This window comes from Centropristis striata, chromosome 23 (assembly GCF_030273125.1).
Source record: "Centropristis striata isolate RG_2023a ecotype Rhode Island chromosome 23, C.striata_1.0, whole genome shotgun sequence".
In the NCBI taxonomy this organism is placed as follows: Eukaryota; Metazoa; Chordata; class Actinopteri; order Perciformes; family Serranidae; genus Centropristis; species Centropristis striata.
In genome coordinates, this window is record NC_081539.1 from 1 (window position 1) to 13,532 (window position 13,532).

General features: G+C 51.6%; 1 protein-coding gene across 1 annotated transcript in view; it reads left to right on the forward strand.

Moving 5' to 3' along the window:
• Window positions 1-6,037: 6,037 nt before the first annotated feature.
• The window catches only part of LOC131962381 (piezo-type mechanosensitive ion channel component 2-like), a 48,522-nt gene continuing 41,027 nt past the window's right edge, over window positions 6,038-13,532 (forward strand). The window contains exons 1-8 of the mRNA XM_059327378.1: window positions 6,038-6,068; window positions 6,526-6,739; window positions 7,112-7,259; window positions 8,096-8,266; window positions 10,793-10,907; window positions 10,989-11,383; window positions 12,619-12,724; window positions 12,963-13,207. Coding sequence (XP_059183361.1) covers window positions 6,038-6,068; window positions 6,526-6,739; window positions 7,112-7,259; window positions 8,096-8,266; window positions 10,793-10,907; window positions 10,989-11,383; window positions 12,619-12,724; window positions 12,963-13,207 — 1,425 coding nt within the window. The remainder of the gene's footprint in view (window positions 6,069-6,525; window positions 6,740-7,111; window positions 7,260-8,095; window positions 8,267-10,792; window positions 10,908-10,988; window positions 11,384-12,618; window positions 12,725-12,962; window positions 13,208-13,532) is intronic.

Genomic DNA, 13,532 nt, shown 5'->3' on the forward strand with positions numbered 1-13,532 from the left:
TAACCAGTAGAACCCAGTAGACCACTCACAGGTAACCAGGAGAACCAGTAAAACCCAGTAGACCACTCACAGGTAACCAGTAAAACCCAGTAGACCACTCACAGGTAACCAGTAAAACCCAGTAGACCACTCACAGGTAACCAGTAAAACCCAGTAGACCACTCACAGGTAACCAGTAAAACCCAGTAGACCACTCACAGGTAACCAGTAGAACCCAGTAGACCACTCACAGGTAACCAGTAGAACCCAGTAGACCACTCACAGGTAACCAGTAGAACCAGTAAAACCCAGTAGACCACTCACAGGTAACCAGTAGAACCCAGTAGACCACTCACAGGTAACCAGGAGAACCAGTAAAACCCAGTAGACCACTCACAGGTAACCAGTAAAACCCAGTAGACCACTCACAGGTAATCAGTAGAACCAGTAAAACCCAGTAGACCACTCACAGGTAACCAGTAGAACCCATATACCACTCACAGGTAACCAGTAGAACCCAGTAGACCACTCACAGGTAACCAGTAGAACCAGTAAAACCCAGTAGACCACTCACAGGTAACCAGTAGAACCCATATACCACTCACAGGTAACCAGTAGAACCCAGTAGAACCAATAAAACCCAGTAGACCACTCACAGGTAACCAGTAGAACCCAGTAGACCACTCACAGGTAACCAGGAGAACCAGTAAAACCCAGTAGACCACTCACAGGTAACCAGTAGAACCCAGTAGACCACTCACAGGTAACCAGTAGAACCAGTAAAACCCAGTAGACCACTCACAGGTAACCAGTAGAACCCATATACCACTCACAGGTAACCAGTAGAACCCAGTAGACCACTCACAGGTAACCAGTAGAACCAGTAAAACCCAGTAGAACACTCACAGGTAACCAGTAGAACCCATATACCACTCACAGGTAACCAGTAGAACCCAGTAGACCACTCACAGGTAACAAGTAGAACCAGTAAAACCCAGTAGACCACTCACAGGTAACCAGTAGAACCCAGTAGACCACTCACAGGTAACCAGTAGAACCCATATACCACTCACAGGTAATCAGTAGAACCCAGTAGACCACTCACAGGTAACCAGTAGAACCCATATACCACTCACAGGTAACCAGTAGAACCCAGTACACCACTCACAGGTAACTAGTAGAACCCATATACCACTCACAGGTAACCAGTAGAACCCAGTAGACCACTCACAGGTAACCAGTAGAACCCAGTAGACCACTCACAGGTAACCAGTAGAACCAGTAAAACCCAGTAGACCACTCACAGGTAACCAGTAGAACCCAGTAGACCACTCACAGGTAACCAGGAGAACCAGTAGAACCCATATACCACTCACAGGTAACCAGTAGAACCCAGTAGACCACTCACAGGTAACCAGTAGAACCAGTAAAACCCAGTAGACCACTCACAGGTAACCAGTAGAACCCAGTAGACCACTCACAGGTAACCAGTAGAACCCATATACCACTCACAGGTAACCAGTAGAACCCAGTAGACCACTCACAGGTAACCAGTAGAACCCATATACCACTCACAGGTAACCAGTAGAACCCAGTAGACCACTCACAGGTAACTAGTAGAACCCATATACCACTCACAGGTAACCAGTAGAACCCAGTAGACCACTCACAGGTAACCAGTAGAACCCAGTAGACCACTCACAGGTAACCAGGAGAACCAGTAGAACCCAGTAGACCACTCACAGGTAACCAGTAGAACCCAGTAGGACCCAGTAGACCACTCACAGGTAACCAGTAGAACCCAGTAGACCACTCACAGGTAACCAGGAGAACCCAGTAGAACCCAGTAGACCACTCAAAGGTAACCAGGAGAACCCAGTAGACCACTCACAGGTAACCAGTAGAACCCAGTAGAACCAAGTAGACCACTCACAGGTAACCAATAGAACCCAGAAGACCACTCACAGGTAACCAGTAGAACCCAGTAGAACCAAGTAGACCACTAACAAGTAACCAGTAGAACCCAGTAGACCACTCACAGGTAACCAGTAGAACCAGTAGACCACTCACAGGTAACTAGGAGAACCCAGTAGAACCCAGTAGAACACTCACAGGTAATCAGTAGAATAGAACTTTATTGTCATTGTACAAGACAACGAAATTTTGTTTGGAGCAGTCCTCCTCCAGTTGCACAGTACAAAATATCAATATAGAAAAATACTTTAAACAAAAACACAACATTATCAACATTATCAATGCTGTCAGCAATATATATAAATAAAATATATATCTAAGTGACAATGTTTTAAAAAGTTCAAGTCCTTAAGTGCAATATTGCAATAGTGCAATCATGTGTGTATGAGATGAGAATTGGAGTATCAGTGTGGCAGTGGAGTGGGAGTGGAGTTTAATAATGTCACAGCTCTATGGTAGAAACTGTTTTGCAGTCTTGTAGTGCGGGCAGGCAGTGTCCTGTATCGTCTCCCTGAGGGCAGCAGGGTGAAGAGGCAGTGTCCTGTATCGTCTCCCTGAGGGCAGCAGGGTGAAGGGGCAGTGTCCTGTATCGTCTCCCTGAGGGCAGCAGGGTGAAGAAGCAGTGTCCTGTATCGTCTCCCTGAGGGCAGCAGGGTGAAGAGGCAGTGTCCTGTATCGTCTCCCTGAGGGCAGCAGGGTGAAGAGGCAGTGTCCTGTATCGTCTCCCTGAGGGCAGCAGGGTGAAGGGGCAGTGTCCTGTATCGTCTCCCTGAGGGCAGCAGGGTGAAGAAGCAGTGTCCTGTATCGTCTCCCTGAGGGCAGCAGGGTGAAGAAGCAGTGTCCTGTATCGTCTCCCTGAGGGCAGCAGGGTGAAGAGGCAGTGTCCTGTATCGTCTCCCTGAGGGCAGCAGGGTGAAGAAGCAGTGTCCTGTATCGTCTCCCTGAGGGCAGCAGGGTGAAGAGGCAGTGTCCTGTATCGTCTCCCTGAGGGCAGCAGGGTGAAGAAGCAGTGTCCTGTATCGTCTCCCTGAGGGCAGCAGGGTGAAGAGGCAGTGTCCTGTATCGTCTCCCTGAGGGCAGCAGGGTGAAGAGGCAGTGTCCTGTATCGTCTCCCTGAGGGCAGCAGGGTGAAGAAGCAGTGTCCTGTATCGTCTCCCTGAGGGCAGCAGGGTGAAGAAGCAGTGTCCTGTATCGTCTCCCTGAGGGCAGGAGGGTGAAGAAGCAGTGTCCAGGGTTTGTGCTGTCTCTGAGGATGCCCTTGACCCTCCGAGTACAGCGGGTCAGGTAGATGTCCTCCAGTCTGGGGAGCTGGGTGCCGGTGATCCTCTCAGCAGTCTTAATGATGTGCTGGAGAGCTTTCCTGTTGTTGGTGGTGCAGCCAGAGTACCATGCAGTGATGCAGTATGTGAGAACCGACTCGATGGCTGACCTGTTGAAGCTCACCAGCAGCTTTTGTGGGAGACATGCCCTCTTTAAGCACCTCAGGAAGTGAAGCCTTTGAAGTCCTTTCTTGGCCGTTGCGGTGGTGTTGACGGTCCAAGTCAGGTCATGGCTGATGTTGACCCCGAGGTACCTGATGTTCTGCACGACCTCCACTGTCTCGCCGTTGATGGTGATGGGGTGATGGACGAAGGGCTTCGTCTTCCTCCTGAAGTCCAGGATCATCTCTTTTGTTTTTGCCGCGTTGAGGATCAGGTTGTTGTCTTTGCTCCAGCTCACCAGGTTCTCCACCTCTGTCCTGTAGGCAGCCTCATTGTTGACTGAGATCCTGCCTACCACCATGGTGTCGTCTGCAAACTTCAGTATGGTGTTGGCCTCATGGGTGGGTTTGCAGTCGAGAGTGTAGAGGGAGAAGAGGAAGGGGCTCAACACACAACCCTGTGGTGCACCGATGTTCAGGGTGATGCTGGAGGAGACCTGCCTCCCCATTTGCACAGTCTGTGGTCGGCCGGTGAGGAAGTCCAGGACCCAGCTGCTCAGGTGTGTGTTGAGGCCCAGGTGGTCCAGCTTGGTGGCAAGTTTATGGGGGGGGGGGGGGTATTGAAGGCGGAGCTGTAGTCAATGAATAGCATCCTGACATAACTGTCACGCTGGTCGAGGTGCGTCAGGGTGGAGTGGAGGGCTAGTGACACTGCGTCCTCCGTCGACCTGTTTGCCCTGTAGGCAAATTGGTGGTTGTCTAAGGAGGGGGGGATGCTGTTCTTCAAGTGCCCCAGTACCAGACGTTCGAAGCACTTCATCACCACTGGTGTCAGCGCCACTGGCCGGTAGTCGTTGAGGGAACTGGTGGCTGATTGTTTTGGGACAGGGATGATTGTGGCTGTCTTGAGGCATGTGGGGACGGAGGCCTGCAGCAGGGAGGTGTTAAACAGGTCCGTGAGCACCGCAGTCAGCTCTGCTGCACAGTGCTTCAGAACCCGCCCTGGTACTCCGTCAGGTCCAGTAGCTTTGTTGGGGTTGATGTGCTGCAGGGTCCGTCTGACGTCGTGGAGGCTCAGAGTCAGAACCGGTGGTGAGGGTCCCTGCTGTGTCCGTGTGTTGTCGCTGTTATCAGTGCAGTCGAACCTGGCAAAAAAGCAGTTTAGGTCGTCAGGGAGGGATGGACTTTGAGCCTGGGTGGAGCTGCTGCTGTTGTAGCCAGTCACAGTTCTGATGCCCTGCCACACGCGTCGAGAGTCCGAGCTGTTAAAATGCTCCTCAATACGCTTTGTGTAGCGGTGCTTTGCTTCCCTGATGCCCTTACTCAGAGTGGACCTTGCTGTTCTGTAGGCCTCTGCATCACCTGAGTGGAAAGCTGCATCCCGGGCCTTCAGCAGACCAGTTACAGCGCCATTCATCCATGGCTTATGGTTGGGGAGTGTAAGTATTGACTTCTGTGTGGTGACACTGTTCATACAGAAGGTGATGTAGTCCAATACTGATGAGGTGTAGGTGTTGAGGTCTATGTGGTTGTTGTCATTGGCAGCCTGTTTAAAGATGTCCCAATCGGTGTACCCAAAGCAGTCCTGTTGCCTGTCCATGGCTCCGTCTGGCTAGGCAGTGATGGTGCGAACTGTAGGTTTAGACCTTGCAATGAGGGGTTTGTATGCAGGTGTTAAGTGCAGACTGATGTGATCGGATCGGCCCAGATGGGGAGAGGGGGACGCTTTGTAGCCTTTAGCAATGTTGCAGTAGACCTGGTCCAAGATATTATTGCCTCTGGTCGGAAAGTCAATAAACTTGTGAAATGTTGGCATTACAGTCTTCAGCTTGGCGTGGTTAAAGTCGCCTGCTATTATAAACACACCGTCTGGGTGGTTGTTTTTCAGCTGTTGGATAGCATCATGCAGAGTAGCCAGTGCTAGCTTAGCGTTAGCTTGTGGTGGTATGTAAACAGCAGTTAAGAACACCACTGTAAACTCCCTTGGCAGATGAAACGGTCTGCATTTAACTGTAATAAACTCCAAATCCGGGGAGCAAAATGTCTCTACAATGTCAGTTGTGTTGCACCATGAGTTGCACACGTATATGCAGACACCGCCGCCTTTATCCTTACCGGAGTCAGCTGTTCGGTCCGCTCGGTAAACAGTCCGGCCTGCTAGCTCGTAGCAGCGTCAGGGATGTTCGGGTTCAGCCAGGTTTCGGTGAAGAGAGAAGCACAGCTGTTCATCCTGTTGGAGTGACGCCTCAGTCTGAGTTCGTCGATCTTGTTGACAATGGACTGGGCGTTCGCTATGAACAGGCTGGGCAAAGCTGGTCGATCCGGTGAGCTCCTTAGCCTAGCTTGGATGCCGCCCCGCTTGTCCCGCTTTGTCTTTCTCTCCCGTCGCCGTCTGCGGTGCTTGCTGCGTCGGCTTGTTAACCAGGCAGGCACCGATGTACGGAGCAGCTCCTCCGGTATAGCAGTTGCAAGGGGTGGAATGTAGTTTATATCCCGAATATTCAAGATGTGCATTCGGCTGTAGGTGATGTTCGTTCCCAGTTGGAGGGAAAGGCTTACAGTACAAAAAGTAAACATTACGAGAAACACGAAAAACACGAAAAGCCGACAACTAGAGGTAGAGCTCCAGGCCGCTGCGACTGTGCGCGCCGCCATCTTGCACAAATGGCAGTAGAACCCAGTAGACCACTCACAGGTAATCAGTATTACCCACACAGGTAACCAGTAGAACCCAGTAGAACCCAGTAGACCACTCACAGGTAACCAGGAGAACCCAGTAGATCACTCACAGGTAACCAGTAGAACCCAGTAGACCACTCACAGGTAACCAATAGAACCCAGTAGAACACTCACAGGTAACCAGTAGAACCCAGTCGAACCCAGTAGACTACTCACAGGTAATCAGGAGAACAGTAGAACCCAGTAGAGCACTCACAGGTAACCAGTAGAACACTCACAGGTAACCAGTAGAACCCAGTAGACCACTCACACGTAACCAGTAGACCACTCACAGGTAACCAGTACCTCTCACCTCCTCCTCCTCCTCTTCCTCTCCACCTCCTCCTCTCCTCCTCCTCTTCCTCTCCTCCTCCTTTTCCTCTCCACCTCCTCCTCTCCTACTCCTCTCCTCTCCTCCTGCCCCCCCCCCCCAGGGATCCTGCTCCCCTCCCTCTCCTCCCTCCCCTACCTGATCTCCTTCCAGGTGTTGTGCTCCTGGTGGGCGTGGTCTGGCCAGGTGCCCCCCCTCCTCTTTTGGTGTGTCTCTGTGATGTCACTGGGCTACTCCTCCTCCCACCTCCTGCTCCTCTACTGCTACCAGCTGCCCTCGCTGCAAGAGGCGTGGCCTCCCAACAGCACCTCCGCCAGGTAACACTCCTTCACAGGTAACACACTCATCATAGGAGGAGGAGGAGGCGCAGGAGGAGGTACGGGGGGAGAGGAGGAGGAGGAGGGGAGGAGGTGGAGAGGGAGAGGAAGAGAGGGAGAGTAGGAGGTGAAGAGGGAGAGGAGGAGGAGGAGGTAGAGAGGGAGAGCAGGAGGTGAAGAGGGAGAGGAGGAGGTACAGATGGAGAGCAGGAGGAGGAGGTGGAGAGGGAGAGGAGGAGGTGAAGAGGGAGAGGAGGAGGAGGAGTAGAGGAGGAGGAGGAGGTGGAGAGGGAGAGGGAGAGGAGGAAGTGGAGAGGGAGAGAGGAGGTGGAGATCTTGATCAGGTATTGATCAGGTATTGATCCCCTGCAGGGTGCTGGGTCTGGTCTCGGTGGTCTCGGGGGACTGTGCTGCCCCCTGGAGGCTGCAGGTGAACCCTGACCTCAGCTGGTTTCACTTCAGCAGCCCTCTGATGCTGCTGCTGCTCTACAACACCACGGCCAGTCTGAGGAGGAACCAGGTGAGACACACCTGGGACACACCTGGGACACACACCTGAGACACACACCTGGGACACACTTGGGAAACACCTGGGACACACGCCTGAGACACACACCTGGGACACACCTGGACACACCTGGGACACACACCTGAGACACAAACCTGAGACACACCTGGGACACACGCCTGGGACACACACCTGAGACACACACCTGAGACACACCTGGACACACCTGGGACACACACCTGGGACACACACCTGAGAAACACACCTGGGACATACCTGGGACACACCTGGGACACACCTGGACACACCTGGGACACACACCTGAGACACACCTGAGACACACCTGGACAAACCTGGGACACACACCTGAGACACACCTGAGACACACCTGGACAAACCTGGGACACACACCTGAGACACACCTGGGACACACCTGGACACACCTGGGACACACACCTGAGACACACACCTGGGACACACCTGGGACACACACCTGAGACACACACCTGAGACATACTTGGGACACACACCTGGGACACTCCTGGACACACCTGGGACACACACCTGGGACACACACCTGAGAAACACACCTGGGACACACCTGGGACACACCTGGGACACACCTGGGACACACCTGGACACACCTGGGACACACACCTGAGACACACACCTGGGACACACCTGGGACACACACCTGAGACACACACCTGAGACATACTTGGGACACACACCTGGGACACTCCTGGACACACCTGGGACACAGCTGGGACACACCTGAGAACAGGTCCAGGTCACCAGGTGATGTCATCACAGGATCTGATTGGCTGATTGATCACGTGTCTCTACAGCTGATTGGCGGCGATGGGGGGCATGTTGTGGAAGGGGCGGGGTCAGCCATCAGCGGGAGCTGTGACATCATCACCACCACCAGCAACCTGAGTGATGATGTCAGTGGTGACATCACAGCGGAGAGGCGGAGGGAGCTGTGGAGGAGAGGACACGAGCGTCCGCACAGAGACGTAAGATCACCTGACCACCTGAGGTCACCTTATTATTGTTGTGATTATTGTTATTATTGATTTTACTGTTACTATTATTACTGTTGTTGTTGTTGCTATTATTATGGTTTTTGCCCATCCATCCATTCTCGTCCGCTTATCCGGGGCCGGGTCGCGGGGGCAGCAGGCTAAGCAGGGCGTTCCAGGCGTCCCTCTCCCAGCCACCCCGAGGCGTTCCCAGGCCAGGAGAGAGATGTAATCCCTCCACCGTGTTCTGGGTCTTCCCCGGGGCCTCCTACCAGTTGGACCTGGAACTCCTCTAACGGGAGGCGCCCGGGAGGATCCTTACCAGATGCCCAAACCTCCTCAGCTGACTCCTTTAGAGGAGAAGGAGCAGCGGCTCTACTCCGAGCTCCCTCCGGATGTCTGAGCTCCTCCCCCTATCTCTAAGGCTGAGCCCAGCCACCCTACGGAGGAAACTCATTTCAGCCGCTTGTATCCACGATCTCGTTCTTTTGGTCACTACCCAAAGCTCATGACCATAGGTGAGGGTTGGAACATAGATTGAGCGGTAAATCGAGAGCTTTGCCTTCAGGCTCAGCTCCTTCTTCACCACGAAGGTCCGGTACAACGCCCGCACCAAACCGCCTGTCCATCTCACGATCTGTTCTACTTTCCCGGGAGGCTGAGCAGTGTGAGTCCACGGTAACTGGAACACCCTCCGGTCCCTTTTTAAAACTGGGAACCACCACCCCGGTCTGCCACTCCACTGGCACTGTCCCAGACCTCCACCCAACACTGAAGAAGCGTGTCAACCATGACAGCCCAACAGAGTCCAGAGCCTTCAGCATCTCAGGGAGAATCTCATCCAACCCTGGTGCCTTGCCGCCGGGCAGCTTTTTAACCACCTCTGCCAGGGATTCTGATGAGTCGTCAGACTCTGCCTCCTCTGCGGAGGACGTGTTGGCCGGATTAACCCTCGAGGCACATTAGGGACAATATGTGTACATTATGCTATTTTTATGTTTTTGATTCTCAATATATCGGTCTGTTTAGGGCTAATTGTATGAAAGTGTGTCTTGTGCTCAGAGCGTAGAAAGGTGTGAGACCAGTGCACCAAATGTGGAGCACATGCATGTAAAATTCACCTCACAGTGACCACAGCTTATTATATTATAATATTATATTATGACAAAAAGGGCTTAATAAATACAAAAAATTATGAAAAACTTCATATCTATGGGTAGGTCTGAAGTTGTGGAAAAGATTTGATGCGGTGAAAGTGAAAAAAATATTTATATATCACATATTAGACTTTTATGAGAGGGACCGTTTAGGGACCTTAAGCAGTAAAGTGAGAGTTTTTCGAATAAACTATCATAGCTCCAAAAATAATAATGCATGAAAACAACCCCCCCAGGTGGGTGGGTGGGTGTGGGGATACTCACAAACCCCCCAGGTGGGTGGGTGTGGGGATGCTCACAACCCCCCCAGGTGGGTGGGTGGGTGTGGGGATGCTCACAACCCCCGCAGGTGGGTGGGTGGGTGTGGGGATACTCACAACCCCCCCAGGTGGGTGGGTGGGTGTGGGGATGCTCACAACCCCCCCAGGTGGGTGGGTGGGTGTGGGGATGCTCACAACCCCTGGGGGAGTTGTGAGCATCCCCACACCCACTCAGCCTGGGCCACTGCTCCACCGCGGGGAGGAGGAGATTCCTGGAGGAGTTATGGTTTAAGGTTTAATAATAATCAGTTAATAAGTAAATTAAATAAGTTTAAGTTTGAAGTGACGTCTCTGTCTGTCTCTCTACCTGTCTGTCTGTCTGTCTGTCTGTCTGTCTGTCTCTCTGTCTCTCTGCCTGTCTGTCTCTCTACCTGTCTGTCTCTCTACTTGTCTTTCTGCCTGTCTGTCTGTCTCTCTGCCTGTCTCTCTGCCTCTCTGCCTGTCTGTCTGTCTCTCTGCCTGTCTCTCTGTCTCTCTGCCTGTCTGTCTGTCTCTCTACCTGTCTGTCTGTCTGTCTGTCTGTCTGTCTGTCTGCCTGTCTCTCTGTCTCTCTGCCTGTCTGTCTGTCTCTCTACCTGTCTGTCTGTCTGTCTGTCTGTCTGTCTGTCTGTCGACCTGTCTGTCTGTCTGTCTGTCTGTCTGTCTGTCTGTCTCTCTACCTGTCTGTCTGTCTGTCTCTCGACCTGTCTGTCTGTCTGTCTGTCTGTCTGTCTGTCTGTCTGTCTGTCTCTCTACCTGTCTGTCTGTCTGTCTGTCTGTCTCTCGACCTGTCTGTCTGTCTGTCTCTCTGTCTGTCTGTCTCTCTACCTGTCTGTCTCTCTGTCTGTCTGTCTCTCTGTCTGTCTGTCTCTCTACCTGTCTGTCTCTTTACCTGTCTGTCTGTCTCTCTACCTGTCTGTCTCTCGACCTGTCTGTCTGTCTGTCTCTCTACCTGTCTGTCTGTCTGTCTGTCTGTCTGTCTGTCTCTCTACCTGTCTGTCTCTCTACCTGTCTGTCTCTCTGTCTGTCTGTCTCTCGATCTGTCTGTCTGTCTCTGTCTCTAGGCTCTGGTGTCTTCCACCAATGAGAGTCCCTCTGACTCCTTTGCCCCGCCCACCCAGAGCACAGCCCTGGGATTGGATGTTGACTCCACGCCTCACTACTCTCTCAGCCAATCAGGTGAGTTAATCACACATACACACTAACAATGATGTCACAGGTGTATTGATGATGTCATTAAATGTTGGCGTGACGCTGCAGACACGTTGGAGACGTGTGTGTTTGACGGAGACGGATGGGACGAGGAGGAGCAGGAGGAGGAGCAGGAGAGGAGGCGTGGCGAGGAGCGTCCTGGCCCCGCCTCCTCCGTGGCGTTCAGCTTCCTGCTGAGGCAGAGCTACCTGGCGGCTCTGGTGGCCATGATGGCGTGGCCCGTGTCCTACGTGTCGTGGCTGTCCCTGGTGCTGCTCGTCTGGTCCTGCGTCCTCTGGATGAGCCGGGAGCGCCGCCGCTACACGCTGATGTCATCGCCCTGGCTGGTCGCCTACGGCAACCTGCTGGTCGTCCTGCAGTACGTCTACAGCTTCCCCGCCGTGCAGGAGGTCCCCGGGCTGTTTCCACGGCAACAGGAGCCCTGCAGGGAGCTGGCCTCCAAGGTACAAATACTACAAGTACTACAAACACTACTAATACCAATACCACGGCAACAGGAGCCCTGCAGGGAGCTGGCCTCCAAGGTACAAATACTACAAGTACTACAAACACTACTAATACTAATACCACGGCAACAGGAGCCCTGCAGGGAGCTGGCCTCCAAGGTACAAATACTACAAGTACTACAAATACTACTAATACTAATACCACGGCAACAGGAGCCCTGCAGGGAGCTGGCCTCCAAGGTACAAATACTACAAGTACTACAAATACTACTAATACTAATACCACGGCAACAGGAGCCCTGAAGGGAGCTGGCCTCCAAGGTACAAATACTACAAGTACTACAAATACTACTAATACTAATACCACGGTAACAGGAGCCCTGCAGGGAGCTGGCCTCCAAGGTACAAATACTACAAGTACTAGTACAAATACTACCAGTACTACAAATACTACTAATACTAATACCACGGCAACAGGAGCCCTGCAGGGAGCTGGCCTCCAAGGTACAAATACTACAAGTACTACAAATACTACTAATACTAATACCACGGCAACAGGAGTCCTGCAAGGAGCTGGCCTCCAAGGTACAAATACTACAAGTACTAGTACAAATACTACCAGTTCTACAAATACTACTAATACTAATACCACGGCAACAGGAGCCCTGCAGGGAGCTGGCCTCCAAGGTACAAATTCTACAAGTACTAGTACAAATACTACCAGTACTAGAAATATTACTAATACTAATACCACGGCAACAGGAGCCCTGCAGGGAGCTGGCCTCCAAGGTACTAGTACTAGGTAGGTATTAGTAGTAACTAGTACTACTCATATTACAATTACTACCAGTACTAGTACTACTAATATTACAATTACTACTAGTACTAGTACTACTAATTCTACAAATTCTAATACTACAAATATTACCAGTACTAATATTACTAATATTACAAATACTAATGCCACAAATACTACCAGTACTAACAGGAGCCATGCAGGGACCTGGCCTCCAAGGTACAAATACTACTACTACTACTACTACTACAAATACCACAAATACTACCAGGACTAGTACCTCTAATACTACGAGTACTAGTACAAATACTTCCAGTACTACCAGTACTATGAGTACTAGTACAAATACTACCAGTACTAATACTACCAGTTTATTGGTGTTGTTTATTGTTGTTGCAGTTGTTTATTGTTGTTGTTGTTGTTGTTGTTGTTGCAGTTGTTGTGTCTGCTGAGCTTCTGGTTGCTGCTACGCCAGTCGATCACTGAGAAGAGAGACAGGCAGAGAGACAGACAGCTGTCGACCGTCACTGTTCACTCAGAGGGTGAGACGCCTGTCTAACTTACCTGTGACCTGTCTGTCTGATGTTCACCTGTCTGTCTGATGTTCACCTGTCTGTCTGATGATCACCTGTCTGTCTGATGTTCACCTGTCTGTCTGATGTTCACCTGTCTGTCTGATGTTCACCTGTCTGTCTGATGATCACCTGTCTGTCTGATGTTCACCTGTCTGTCTGATGATCACCTGTCTGTCTGATGTTTACCTGTCTGTCTGATGTTTAGAGGAGCAGCGTGTGGACGAGGAGGTGCAGAAGGAGGAGGTGTCGTATGAGGAGGTGCTGCTCCTGCAGGGAGGAGGAGGAGGAGTGAGGATGGAGGCGCTGGTTGCCGTGGTGATGAGGATGTTTGTTAAATACTGGATCTACGTCTGTGGAACGATGTTCTTCTTCGTCAGTTTTGAAGGAAAAATCGTCGTCTACAAAGTGATTTACATGGTGATGTTCCTCTGCTGCACCGCCCTCTACCAGGTAATACTGCAAATACTACAAATACTGCAGTACTACCAGTACTACCAGTACTACCAGTAGCTACCTCTACCAGGTAGACTGTGGCTCAGTTGGTAACCGGAAGGTTGGTGGTTCGATCCCCGACCATGGCAGCTACATGTCGAAGTATCCTTGAGCAAGATACTGAACCCTAGCCCTAACCCTACTCGTACTACCAGTACTACGAGTAGCCCTCTACCAGGCAATACTGCAGTACTACCAGTACTACGAGTAGCCCTCTACCAGGTAATACTGCAGTGCTACCAGTACTACAAGTACTACGAGTCCTACGAGTACTACTGCAGTA